General features: G+C 39.9%; 2 protein-coding genes across 9 annotated transcripts in view; one reads left to right on the forward strand and one right to left on the reverse strand.

Moving 5' to 3' along the window:
* PSMA2 (proteasome 20S subunit alpha 2) overlaps positions 1-15029 on the reverse strand; it is a 617132-nt gene that overhangs the window by 564446 nt on the left and 37657 nt on the right. The window lies entirely within an intron of this gene.
* The window catches only part of HECW1 (HECT, C2 and WW domain containing E3 ubiquitin protein ligase 1), a 456269-nt gene that overhangs the window by 359930 nt on the left and 81310 nt on the right, over positions 1-15029 (forward strand). For all 8 annotated transcript variants that reach the window (XM_050783350.1, XM_050783356.1, XM_050783351.1 and 5 more), the window contains one exon: positions 9802-9936. In XM_050783350.1, the coding sequence (XP_050639307.1) occupies positions 9802-9936 (135 nt within the window). The remainder of the gene's footprint in view (positions 1-9801; positions 9937-15029) is intronic.

A 15029-nucleotide genomic window follows, 5' to 3' on the forward strand; every position in this document is an offset into this window, starting at 1 on the left:
TGGCTTCCAGTTTGCTTCTGTGTGACCTTAACCCAAACCGGGCCTTTCTGGCCATGCTTTAGAAGACCAGCTGAGTCTGAAAACAAGAAGGTTTCTTCCTAATCTTCATCAGCCATCTCAATGTATTCAAAGGACAGGCCAAGTAATTTACTAGAACTGAACCTGTGTAACCTTCTATGAACTTTACCAGAGAGAATCCCTCCCTCTTTCTGGTCCAAGGAACCAGAAGCTTTGCCTGCAGTCATGTCTGTGACGTGTCCTTTCCTCTGTGAATGTGATCCTGCAAAGCTGTGTTCCTCAAAGGGAGCTGATTTGGCATCAATGTCCCCTCGAAGCCTTGCGTCTCTCTCCTACAAACCCCTTAGCATGCCTCAGAACCTGGACTCTCTGGAGTGTGTGGGGAAAGAATGGGGGACTCATTACAAGTCCATTCATAAAATCAATCTCTAGGACCAGCTCCTCTGTAACCAGGGATGAATTAGGGGAGGGGAAAGAGCATGCCTTGTGTAGTAGAAAAGCCACTGTAGCCAGCATCTGCTCCCTGGGATCTTCTCGTTGACTGGACGTGGCCTCTGTTGGGAGAGGGACAATGATTTGTATGTGGGGACTTGGTGATACGCATTAGGGTGGGAAAATGAAACCTGAGCCAGAACAGAAAGTAGAGGAGCGGCTTATCAGAGCTGGGTTTCGGGTAGCCACGTTTACATTTATTGCTTAACCAGGACGCCAAGACAACACCACCATGTTCATCATGCAAACAGCACACACCAATGTGAACAGCTTGCTGAGTCTTGGATTTCCATGACTGCAGTTTTTGTACCAGGATAAGGATGTCAGGGAGCCCAGTGGAATGACAAGGAGGCTTCCCAATGCAATAAGCCCTGGTTCTCCATGGTACACATGCAGATAATGTGACATCCCCTGGTCGTCACACCAGCAGGGAAGCACAGAGGCTGAGATGCACTCTGAGAGTTTTGTTCCATTTGGGAATGCATATGAGGGAATTTCTGGCAAGAGCTCTTCCCCCTAATTCTCTTTAGCAAGAAGATATCATACATGAGAGAGAAAAATTCTGAATTTGAAATGAGAAGACTTTCAGTTATGACACCAACTAGCTGTGTGCCTACACACACATGCACACACACACACAAATGGTCTCACCTATTTCTTATTAATTGAACACACACACACACATACACACACTCATAGTGACAGAATGTCTAAGAGGCATACCATGTAGTGAATTGCTGGGGAAAGTTGCCTTAGACTTGCAATGTATTACCACAGTCCATAGGGTGGTCAGAAAGGAACAAAGAAGGATAGTGGGAAAAATACATGGACCAGTCCATCTCCGTCTAAATACATGACCCTGTGCAAGTCACTCCACCTTTCTGAGCCTTAAAATAGAAACAATAATGCCTACATTGCCTTCATGATTTTACAACCAGATAAATAATAAGTTCATGAAGGAATGATTGATAATATCATGACAGATTAGTAGTATCTGCCATTCTTTCTCTTAATGTCCCCCAAAATAATCCAAGATCAAGATCGTTAAGTGGGGGAAATAAAAGAATATCTCATTGCCAAAGCCCATTGATGAGGGGAATAGATTGAGAAGAACATATTAGGACTGTGTCTCACAGGTTTCACCCTTGGAAAGGATATGCTGCACAGCAGGCTGAGAGTTAGGAACACAACTCCCTGAACAATGGGGTGGCCATAGCTCACTATGCAAAAGCCACCTTCATAGCTGTCCAGAGCAGGTCCTTGCCCCTCACCCTGGACAATCTGCTTCTTGCTTTATCTACAAATTCAAACATGGCAACATTTGCTTTTATTATCCACCTTGATAGGAAGTAGAAGGGCTGGGCAGAGCTGTTTGGTGTCTTTGAATGCATGGTCATCTCTACAAAGGGGACAGAGGCAAGGAGCTCAGAGCTCTGCTGCTTCAGGAGGACTGGAGCAAAGAACACACTGGCCTCTGACTCATCTGCCATCTTCAGATTCTGAGAAAGGAGGACAGAGCCTTCTGCCCAACTTAATAGAGATTGCATGTGTGCCTTATGCCTCATTCCAAGTCTGAGCTGAGGGAGGCAGTCACCATCAGAGAGGTAGGGCGGTGGGCCCCGTGGGTCCTATCTTGTAGCAGACATGAGGCCAAGGCAGCTTCTGCTAAGGAATGAATAAATAAAATGAGAAGGGGCCTAGGAAGAGACACTAGTGCAAGAAGCAAACAGAATCTTGGTCTGACAAAAAGCATGTCTCTTTTTTCAGAAAGCATATTCTTTCTCAGAAAGTATAATTTTCTTTGGAAAATAGAACTGTTTAAAAGACATCTATTCATCATCCATGAAATGGCACAGGAGCACATGACTTCTGTTATTAACCAAGAGGAAAAAGCCACAAACAGAAAACAAGCTGGGAGGAAACAGACATAGGTAGTCTGAAAATAGCTGTTTTAAGATTGCAGGGAAAAGCAAAAGGTAATAATAATAGCATAAGGATAAAACAGAGCAGCACTGATGCTGTGTGAAATGTCATCACCGATATGGCGTATGAACATGGAAACAGCCCCTGAAGCAGAAGGAAGGGACCAGATTTCCATCAGTGGAGGAGACGGTTTAAAAAAAAAAAAAGCAAAAACTGAAAAAAGAAAAAACTTATCTTCTCTATGCTTATCCTAACCATTCAAGTTAATGCCACAACCTTCCCTGACCCCTAGACCATGTGCTCCCCCATGTCACTTACACATTTATTAGGTTTATTGCTTATTGTCTGTTTCTTGTGGCAGGATTTTAAGCTTTTTGAGAATAGAAATCTTTGTTTTGCTCACTGATAAAACATCAAGAGCCAAGAATAATGCCTAGTATATAGTTGGCACTCAATAAATCTCTGTTGCACCAATGACTTATAGAGTTACCTGAGGGAAGAAACCAGAATACTAGGTACAGCAGGAATAATTAAATATTAATGTTAATTATATTAAATAAATATTAAATATTAAAATTAAAACGTTGCTGATTTAAAATAAATTATTTAGGTGAGCAGATTAATTGGGCTCACTGAATTACAGTAAAGGTAATTAAAATACATTAGATATCTACACATGTTCCGGAATGTCTTTAAATAGAAATTCTTTAAAAATCTTATCAACATGCAGCCATGATAATATAAAAGTTACCTACAAAAGAATAAAAATCAGACAAGCTTCAAATTTCCCATCCTAAAAATGAAACTAGAGAAATCCACAGAGCAATGACTCCAAGATATTGATGAGAAAAGATTGTAGCCCAGTAGTCCTAAATACAGACAATGATTGTCATTCATGGGTGAAAACAGAAAAACAACCTCATGTGCAAAAGCAGAGCTTACCCTACTCTTTTACCCATCCTGATTGTTACAGTTTGATAGTTTGGATATGATTTGTTTGACCCCTTAAATCTCACACTGGAATTTAATCCCCACTGTGGCAGTGTTGGAGGTGGGGCCTAGTGGAAGGTGTTTGGGTCACAGGGACAGATCCCTCAGGAAGGACTGGTGCCATCCTTGCAGCAGTGAGTGAGTTCTTGCTTATTAGTTCCCTCTAGAGCTGGTTGTTAAAAACAGCCTGGCACCCATTCCCTACCCGTACACTCTCTGGCTTCCTCTCTTACCATGGGATCTCTGCACATGCTCCCCTTCACCCTCCATCGTGAGTGGAAGGAAGCAGCCTGGGGCTTTCACCAGACGCCCAGTCTTCCAATCAGCAGGATCATGAGCCAAATAAACCTTCTTTCTTTAGAAATTTCCTGGTCTCAGGTATTCCTGTATAGCAACACAAACACACTAAGACACGGATGAAACACCAAAAGCCATTCTCCAGATGGATCACTAACAAATCAAAGCACGACATTAATAGTGAAAAAATGATGGTATATAAAGGACTAGTGGTGAGTATTTAAATCAATCAAATACATAAATATAAATAAAAGTCATTGTTGTTAAAATGCTTTAAAACATATTGGAAAAGTCTAAATAAAATGTGTGAAAAGCTGTATAATACAAATGGAATAGTTGTATAGTAACAGTCTGGATCGATGTCACCAGACTGGAATTAAAAAAAAAAAAGTAAGGAAGTGAGAAGAGGGAAGATGAGCAGGGGAAGGAAGGTTATGCTGAGTTACTAGTTGGGCTCAAGGGGAATAAAACTGGATCGTTTAAAAAACAAAGGCTCAATATAGTAATTTGACAAGCTTAAAAGGCACCTCTTTGTACCATTTAAAATAGAATTTTTCTCTTCCAAATTCCTTCAAAAGATAAAATCAAACAAAATAGAGTTTGTATGACAAAACACAAAAAACTGCAAAGAAAATGGAAACAATAAAAGTTAAGATAACAAGTAAGTAAGTAAAGTAAAAAAGTAAGTAAAGCCAAGCATAACAGTTATGGCAACAGGTGGAAACATGATAAACTTATGTACCAAAAGGAAAACACTTTCAGCTTTGGTAACAAACAGATCCGGTTTACAAAAAGACATACCTAAGAGGTGATTTAGAAAGTTTAGAAATAAAAGAATAAATATTAATGTAGTATGAAGACAGTAACAGAAAAACCAGTGGTGCAGTATTCATACAATACAAAGGAGAGTTTCAACCATAATCCTTAAATGGGGGTCAAAGAAATATTTACTATTAATCAATGGCACAATTAAGATAAAGATATAATAATCATGTACCTTATGAGCCAAATAATAACATATTATATTAAATAAAGAAAAATCAAGAAGAAATGAAAGGAGATGAAAGAAATACAGTTGTAGTAGGAAAATGTGTTTTACATCCATCAGTTTGACAGACTAAATAGACAAAATAATTTGAGATTTAAACAATATAACTTTATGTGAATGAAACATATTGATTCTTTTATTAGAAATAAAGTTTACATGAATGAACAAACAAAATGTGGTATATATCTGCAATGAAATGTTTGTCCTTACAAAGAAATGAAATTCAGACACACGCTACAACATGAATGAACCTTGAAGACATTATGCTGAGTAAAATAAGCAAGACACAAAAGGATAAGAGTTATATGATTCCACTCATATGAGGAACCTAAAATAGTCAAACTTACAGAGATAGAAAGTAAACCAGAGGTTACCAGGGGCTTGAAGGAGTAGAAAATGAGGAGTTATTATTTCGTGGATACAGTGTTTCAATTTGGGAAGGTGAGAAAGTGCTGGGGAAGGAGAGTGCCTATGGTTGCACAATCGTGAGAATTTATTATACTTAATGCCACTGAACTGTACACTTAAAAATGATTATCGTTTTACATATATTTTGCCACAACAACAAAAAAGAAAAAGGGCCCCCCAAAATAGAGTTGACAACTTCTTTTCATGATTATTTTTGTAAGTGGTGATATTCTACACTCCAAAGAAAACAAAAAAGCAGAATATAATCAGGTCACATCCTATGGTCATAAAGCAATAAAACTGAATTGTAGGTAAATTTGAGCACAATCATAAAAACAAAATCCTTGCCAGCTGGAAAGTAAAAGCAATGTTCTAGATGACTCTTGGATTTAAAATAAAATAAATACTTAGAAACCATTGAGAAATGTTGAAAATACATGTGAATAATACTTAATAAAATATAGAAAGGATATACTCAAAGACTTAGTAGCATTAGAGAATTTCAGTTGATTACTTTAGGAAATGTTTTTAAAAATTACTTGATAAAAATTACTTATTTATTTATTTATTTAGTGAGACTGGGTCTCGCTCTGTCACCTAGGCTGAAGTGCAGTGGCATGATCACAGCTCACTGCAGCCTCAACTTCCTGTGCTCCAGCAATCTTCCCACCTCAGTCTCCCAAGTAGCTGGGACCACAGATGCACACCACTACGCCTAGCTTTTTTTGGTATATTTTTTGTATTTTTTTGGTAGAGACGGGTTTTTGCCATGTTGCCCAGGCTAGTCTCAAGCTTCCAAGCTCAAGAGATCCACCTGCTTTGGCCTCCCAAAGTGCTGGGATTACAGGTGTGATGAATACATATTCATATTTTAAAAACAAATACCCTTGGTCAACTAAGAATGTAAATATGTTTTCGTGACCTAATAAAGCCTCCTTTAAAACAATGGACATCTTATTGTACAATTGGGCCTAGTAGTTTTCCCTTAAAAATCAAGAATAAGAAAAGATTTCAACCACCACTTATTTAACGTTGTTCTAGAAATACTCACCAATATTACAAAACAGGAGGTAAAAATGAAAGAGTCCTCCTAAAGAAGGAGACAAAATTAACATGATTTGCAATTAAAAATCAAAGAGGATATACTTAAAAGAGTCATTTATTTGATGGAAGCATTTAATGTGATGAGCAGACAAAAAGTAAATACACAAATAATAACTTTCCTGAGTACCAGCAATGAAGGGTTATAAAACGTTATAGGAAAAGATGCACTCAGAATAGCAACAGACAATATTAAATACCTATAAATCATCTTAACCAGAAAGATGTGTCTTTCAGTAAAACAACTACAAAACTGTACTATGAAGAAAATTCTTTAATAGACATGTTCAGAAATGGGAAATGGTTACACAAACTCTCACAAGGAATGAATTCTCTCCAAAATCATTTGCAGTCTCAAAGTGATTCTAAACAAAATCCTGATAGAACTATTTTTGGAACTTAATAAAATTCATATTAGTTCCTCTGGAAAAATGAAAGCAAACAGACAAGAATATGTAAGAAAATCTTGGAAAAGAAAGAGGAAACTTGCCCTACAGACGTTAACAATTGGAATAGTGCGGTACCAGTGAAAAGCCTCAGACCATTGGAACAAATAAAATATCCTGAAACAGAGAGTAGTATTTATAAGAAATGTATTTATAATAAAACAATAGGAAATGAATGATTTGGAAAAATGAGCTCTCTGATAAAAAATATCAAACTATAACTTAATATTATACCAAAATAAGTTTCAGAAAGGTGAAAGATTTAGTGTTAACGATTAACTCACCTAAAGCTAGAAAAATATACTTAAACACTTAACTGAGCCCTGGAGAGAAATGATTGAGAGATTTGAATATATAGGAATATTAAAAATTCAGTGTATTAGAAAATAAAGCAAACAAAAATCAAAAGCAAATTTGAAAGCAGATGTATAACTTAGCACATGGATAATAAATAAGAAAACTTTAACATCCCAACAACAATAACAAAAAAGGGAACAGACATCACAGGCAATACACTAAGGAAGGAATTGACTAATTAGCCTATAAGAAAATGTTTTTCTTTTGTAAATTCCCTGGGAAATTGTAATTCATCATTATTTACCATGTAACGTTTCTAAGAGTTCTTTCAAAATTAGTATTTGTGAGAGAATTATAAAGAGGAAGATTCATGAACTAATGATAACATGATAAATCTGAACAACTGTTGTGAAGATAGTTTATTGGTATGGATCAATAATCATAAATATTTTTCTAACTTTAACCAAGTAATTAATTCAACTTTTAGAAATGCATACCAAAGAATTGCCACAGATACACAAATATAAGGAACCTATTTAATTTAATTTATAAACATCTCAGCATGTATTTGAATAATGAAAAGTCTATTTTTAATATTTATTAGTTTAGCTTACACTTGTGTGTTTAAAGTGCATGTTGATGCATTTTGTTTTTTCCCATTCCCAGTTAAGTCTCCTTCCAGTTCCTTGTATTTTTTACATCACTAGTGTCATTTTTTGAGTCCTCTACCAATTTTTCAAGGGTATATCATCTTCAGTTCCAATTGAACATACAGCCCTTTTTGAATCTGTGTGGGTTGCTGTCTTGGGGAATTTTACTGCAAGTCACAAATATTGATTCTCATGATATTAGAAGTGTTGTTATTTACCTTTTTCCTGGGGGGTATATTTTTGTCTCAATAAACCACTTCCTGTATGAGTTTTTATAAAGCTCTTTAAACTTCTTGTTTACAATGACATCCAGTAGTTGAAATTATAAGCTTACACCTTCCAAGAATAATTTCTAAATCTGTATAAAATTTATTTAACTACTTTTGTCAGGTTAACCTAAAAATATCTAAAACTAGCATTGATTGAGGTCGTTTAAAGCTGATATGACTTCACCAAATGTTACTGTTCATTGAAAAGAGAGTAATTAAAAAGTTGTCTTATGGTACAAAGGGTTTGTTGGAAAAAAAAAAAGGTAATAATTTTCTTTTTTATGAGAGATAAATTTAAAGAACAATGTTGCTGTATATTGGAATATATACAGTAATCAGACATGGCACAAGGATTTATATTCAAGAGTGTTTGGCCGGGTGCGGTGGCTCATGCCTGTAACCCCAGCACTTTGGGGAGGACGAGGCAGGCAGATCACCTGAGGTCAGGAGTTTGAGACCAGCCTGACCAACATGGAGAAACCTCGTCTCTACTAAAAATACAAAATTAGCTGGGCATGGTGGTGTGCGCCTGTAATCCCAGCTACTTGAGAGGCTGAGGCAGGAGAATCACTTGAACCCAGGAGGCAGAGGTTGCAGTGAGCTGAGATCGTGCCACTGCACTCCAGCCTGGGTGACAGGCAACAAAAGTGAAACTCTGTCTCAAAAAAAAAAAAAAGTGTTCATTGAAGCATTATTTTAAAATAGTAAAAAACTCAAATGTCTGACAATTAAGAGTACTAAAATTAATTGTTATACTTCCATCAAACTTAATATCATGTAGTCATTAAAATTCTCTGTTAAAAGAATACTTAATAATTTAGGGAAATATTTACAAAATAGTAAGTGAAAAAATGTGGAGAAAATATGTATATATTTGTATGTACGGAAAAGAAAAAACCGAGGAGAAAAAAATCAAAATATTTTGGTGATTATCTTTAGACTCTGATATTTGGGGTGATTTTTATTATCTTCTTTCTACTTTTTTATCTTTTTAAAGTTTCTTCTCAGTGAAAATATACACATTCTGTAATTAAAAAAAACATTTATCTTAAATGTAAATAAAATACTCTACAAATTAATTACTAGTGTTATCTTAACCCAGTAAAGAATCTATTGCTGTCATTTGCCATGTTGAATAAAGTATTATAGTCACTACTTAGAAACTCCATGAACCATGTAGAGTGCTTATCTATGACTGATACTGCTTCATTCAGCTACTGAGCAAACAGGCACAGTGTCCTGTTCCCCATCTAGATCAGTGGTCTCCAACCTTTTTGACACCAGGGACCAGTTTTGTGGAAGACAATTTTTCCATGGATGGCAGGGTAGGGGATAGTTTTAGGAAGACTCAAGCATGTTACATTTATTATCACTTTATTTGTATTATTATTACATAATAATATATAATGAAATAATCCTATAGCTCACCGTAATGTACAATCAGTGGGAGCCCTGAGCTGGTTTTTCTGTGATTAGATGCTGCCATCTGGGGGTAATGAGAGATAGTGACAGATCATCAGGCATTAGATTCTCATAAGGAGTGTGCAACCTAGATCCCACACATGCGCAGTTCACAATGGGGTTTGCGCTCCTATGAGAATCTAGTGGCACTGCTGATCTGACAGGAGGTGGAGCTCAGGTAGTAATAATGCTCACTCGCCCGTGGCTCACCTCCTGCTTGCAGCCTCCTTTAGCCTGAACTAGATAGATGAGTTTTGAGTAGATTAAAAAAGGAAGTAGGGTGTAGGGGAGGCTGGGCAGAAATAAACCTGAGGCTTGGGCCCTGTAGCACTCCTGTATATTACTGACTCCATTTTGGCCTTTTCTCACACATGGTGCTTTTTTCACTGGTCTGTTTACAGTCTTTTTTCGTGGACCACAACAGTCGAGCTACCACTTTCATTGACCCCCGAATCCCTCTTCAGAACGGTCGTCTTCCCAATCATCTAACCCACCGACAGCACCTCCAGAGACTCCGAAGTTACAGCGCTGGAGAGGTAACCCTCCCTACACCCCACCCTACTGTTCACCGGTCACAGTCTCTGCCTCTTCCATGGGGACAGAACAATTCTTTAGTGGTTAGGATCTAGGGTTGCCTGCGCTGGAAGAGACTAAGCCATATGCGCCCTGCTCTGTAGAAGAATAATGACTGGGATGCCCTCTTAACACCCCAGACCTTCACCCTGTCTCTACTAAAAAAAATACAAAAAATTAGCCGAGCGTGGTGGCAGGCACCTGTAGTCCCAGCTACTCGGTAAAAGGTAACTGTCTTCAGTTACCTTTTCTGCCTTGCCTTTTGTCCCACACAATCACCACTACTAAAAACCTGTCTAGTTGAAAGGAAACTGAAAATGCAATGTCGGGAGATCCCTACACTTATAGCTGGAGCTGTGCCTCCTGAGGCCTGTCACGTGTGAATACATGGAACTGCTATGTTATGTCTGACTAACTTTAAACTTCTACCTCTCCATAACATCCTAGAAAATACTTCAATAATGTATCCATGGACTAGAAACTAGGGGAAATTAACCAGGCCACAGGAAGTGGTGCCCTATTCCTACTCTATTCCCACTCTACCATGTGCTCTTTCCTTGGCAGCACTTTGTGGCTACCGTGAAGGGCTAAGCATCACTTCATTGCTTTTCTGAATTAGTATCTATATTCCATACTCTTCCTGTCCTTCTTTCTTGAGCCAAAACTCAAAACATAGCTCTTTGTTTGCTCCTGATCACTTCCTGACAATATCATGAGCAAATGTCTTTTTAGGTCCTAACTGACATTTCCCAAGTATCTGTGCCTTCTTTTTGTGGAAACCACCAGGATCTCAAGAGATGTGGCCTCTGAAAACTACTTCCCACAAAACAGCTTTTAGAATTGGATTATAATGAGGTTAAAAAATGAAAAACATGGTGTAGGAAGGAAAGGAATATATGTGTATGTAGGTGAGGGAGTTTGTGTGTGTGTGTGTGGGTGTATGCATGTGTGCGTGGGTGTATGCATGTGTGCATGTGTGTATGCATATGTGTGTGTGTGTGTGTGTATATATATGGAGAGAGAGAGAGAGAGAGAGATACTTATATCCCACAGTGAGTCATTCCAGGGAGAGCCAGGGAGTTTGTCTCCAGAGAAACTGGGAAGATAACAGTTCACCCTGCAGCCACCTCCTCCAGATAGCAAACATAAGTCTCAAGGGAAGAGCCTATTGTTGATGTATTGGCACCAGTTATTTACCACTGTTTCAGGAGTCCTCTGCATACTCTGAGAAATGTAACTGTTTCCAACCAGTGGCATTCATGGCTTAATGCCAGTGTGATAAAATGAATTTTTTTTCATGGAGCCGTCTTAAGTATCATTGTTTCAGGAGACTGCTGAAAGCATGCTAAATCTTTCTTTCTTCATATACATAAGGTATATGTGACCAGGCAGAGAGGAAGTACTACACATCCCTGAGCATTACATGGGTGTCAGGATTTGCTAGATGCGGATATGTTCACAGACTACAGAAAGCAATGCCCCAGCTTCCCAGTTCAACATGCATAGTCTCTCTCCCTGGTGGCATTCCTGTAACACTCCACAAACTACAAGGTGGATTGTCTTGAGATTATAGGGAATAAATTCAAAATTCTTCATGAACTTGAATATACCATTTAAATTTACTTAAAACGTTCAAGCTCTTTAATCTCATTAAGAGAATTTCAGTATCCACATAGGGTAACTACATGTGATAAAGTAGCTGAGTACTGCAGACAGATTCACTGCCAATAAAACAAAAACTTCAGTTGTGCAAGATGAGTTCCCTAAAATACAGATCTCTTACAATGACAAGAAAATAATCTGAAATGTAAATATTTAAAACCTTTCTAACTGAAATAACAAGACTGAAACCATGGACACCACTTGCATTACCTGTTTTAAAACATGTGTTTGATGGGATTGAATAGCCCAAATAGAGTGAATTTAATATCATTTAAATCATTAATATCATTTGCCATAACATGTATGGCAAAGTGCCATCTGTATCAGTTAAGATCTAGCCGGGGCCGGGCACGGTGGCTCACACCTGTAATCCCAGCACTTTGGGAGGCCGAGGTGGGCAGATCACGAGGTCAGGAGATCCAGATCATCCTGGCTAACACGGTGAAACCCCGTCTCTACTAAAAAAAATACAAAAAATTAGCTGGGCGTGATGGCGGGCGCCTGTAGTCCCAGCTACTCGGGAGGCTGAGGCAGGAGAATGGCGTGAACCCGGGAGGTGGAGCTTGCAGTGAGCTGAGAGAGTGCCACTGCACTCCAGCCTAGGCAACAGAGCGAGACTCCATCTCAAAAAAAAAAAAAGAACTAGCTGGAGGACTCTAACACATACGATGAAAGGGCGTTGCTGTGCAATAGCCATCTGTCTGCTTCCTAATGCATCCACCCTGACTGTTCGTCACATTTCCAAACCTCATCCATCCCTGTGCCCATCCTCTCTCTTCTGGTAGCTTTTGACTGACACAAGGGGACACTAAGAAAAGCAACAGAGAGAGAAGCCAAGAGGCAGAGGGTATCTGATCCAGAGGCAGTGCACCAGAGAAAACAAAGACTCGGCCTCTAAGGAAATAAATATGTGGTTCCTCCCACTGCAAGAGCCCTCAGCCTAGGGACAAGGAGACAGAGGGACTCTGGTATCAAAATAGAGGGGAGTGGGTGGTAGGAAATGTTGACTGCATTTGCTGTGATGTGATTTTGCTCAGTGAAAATTGATTCCATGCTTGGCTTGCTATGAGCACTGTGGAATGCAAAGTATGAGACAATCCCTGCCTTGGAGAAGTTTGTATTCCATTTTTGAAGCCAGGCCAAAAATACATACAGAGTTAAATAACAAGAGAAATCAGAATATGGTTGAGTGGCAAGAGAGATGTTAGGATAAGTGCCACAAAAGTTCAAAAGAAACCAAAGAAAAGTATCTTTTAAAATAAGGCACCTGGCATGCCTGTAATGCAAACACTTTGGGAAGCTGAGATGGGAGGATCGCTTGAGCCTAGGAGTTTGTGACCAGCCTGGGCAGCATGGCGAGACCCTTTCTCTACAAAAAATTTAAAAATTAGTCGGGTGTGGTGGCTTGCACCTGTGGTCCCAGCTACTTGGGAGGCTGAAGTGAGAGGATGGCTTGAGCCTGGGAGGTAGAGGCTGAAGCAAAATGTGTTCACACCACTGCACTCCAGCCTGGGCAACAGTGCAAGACTCTGTCTCAACAAAACAAAACAAATAATAAAATAAAATAAGGTACCTGACTCGAACTTGAAAACTGGTAGAATAGCTACAAAGGATGGGGAAGGGAAGCCTTACAGAGCACAGCCTAAGCAAAGGTGCAGAGGTCGGATTGAGAAAGGCTCACAGAGAGACAGTGACTAGTTCAGTCTGAGCTGAGCAGCAGGTCCCCGCTTGCTGTGCCTTGGTTTTCAGAAAACTTTAGTGCCGCATGGAAGAGTTGGAACTTTTTTAAGGGGCCACTGAATGAATTTGAGGAAAGTAATTGAATCAGCCATTGTTTCAGGGTGAAATAATCTCTAAAACACATTTTGAGAGATAAGGAAAGACTCTTGGCATTTGGGGCAGGACAATTCTCTGATGTGTGGAATCGTCCCATTACATGGCAGGACGTTTTTTTCCTGACCCCATCCATTAAATGTCAGGAGTGCCCCCCACTTCCCTAGTCATTATGACGAAACAAAAACAGAACAGCCCCCCAGCACTTCCACACACCCATAGATGGTAGTATTACCCCAGTGAAGAACCATTGCTTTACAGTCTAGTAAACTGAAATACCAAGAGCTCACTTCACACAGGGAGTTCAGGACCACAGCTCAGGTTTCCCAACAGCCATCCATGCAAACTCATTTTTTTGTTGTTGTTGTTGTTGAGATAGAATCTCGCTCTGTCACCCAGGCTGGAGTGCAGTGGCACAATCTCGGCTCACTGCAACCTCTGCCTCCTGGGTTCAAGTGATTCTCCTGCCTCAGCCTCCCAAGTAGTTGGGATTACAGGCATGCACCACCATACCTGGCTAATTTTTGTATTTTCAGTAGAGATGGGGTTTCACTATGTTGGCCAGGCTGGTCTCGAACTGTTGACCTCAAGTGATCTGCCTGCCTCAGCCTCCCAAAGTGCTGGGATTACAGACGTGAGCCACCACGCCCAGCCACAAACTTATATTTTTAAAAGAAGACCATGAAAGCCAAGAAGAGGAAGGGCTGTGGCAAAGAGGGATTCGAGAGAGGCCTGCTGGAGACCACTGCCACAATCAGATGGAAGGGGATGAGGCCGAGTTGAGGTGACAAAGAGGGAAAACAAAGGGCAGCCCGTGGGGAGAAGCCTCAAGGAAGTCGGGGGGTGTGGAGGAAAAAGTCACTAGGACTTCAGTCTGCAGACAGGCATTCCAGCTCCAGCATGTCCACAGAAGAGCTGGGTATCAATCATTGTTCATTCCTCCCCTGCTAGGGACCCCAGCTTCCTCTGCAAATGGGTGACCACTAACGTGTGTTCCAGCTCTGTGATTCTCAGAGTCTGTGGGGCTTGATTCCACGTCTTCAGGACCGCGTAACTATGAGTCCCATTAACAGCACAGAGCTAAGAGGAGCAGGAAAGGCAGGAGGGGAGGATGGCAGGTTTGTCTTTAGGCAGGTTGATAATGTGTGTGAAAATAGCAGGATAGGCCGGGCGCGGTGGCTCAAGCCTGTAGTCCCAGCACTTTGGGAGGCCGAGGCAGGTGGATCACGAGGTCAGGAGATCGAGACTATCCTGGCTAATATGGTGAAACCCCGTCTCTACTAAAAATACAAAAAACTAGCAGGGCGTGGTGGCGGGCGCCTGTAGTCCCAGCTACTTGGGAGGCTGAGGCAGGAGAATGGCGTAAACCCGGGAGGCGGAGCTTGCAGTGAGCCGAGATCACGCCACTGAACTCCAGCCTGGGAGACACAGCAAGACTCCGTCTCAAAAAAAAAAAAAAAAAAGAAAATAGCAGGATATCTGATTAGATATGACAGTTCAACAGATGGAAATATGAGACTCAGGAATCATCAATGGGTTATTTCCACAATCCATTGTTTTT

Source organism: Macaca thibetana, chromosome 3, assembly GCF_024542745.1.
Source record: "Macaca thibetana thibetana isolate TM-01 chromosome 3, ASM2454274v1, whole genome shotgun sequence".
Taxonomy (NCBI): domain Eukaryota; kingdom Metazoa; phylum Chordata; class Mammalia; order Primates; family Cercopithecidae; genus Macaca; species Macaca thibetana.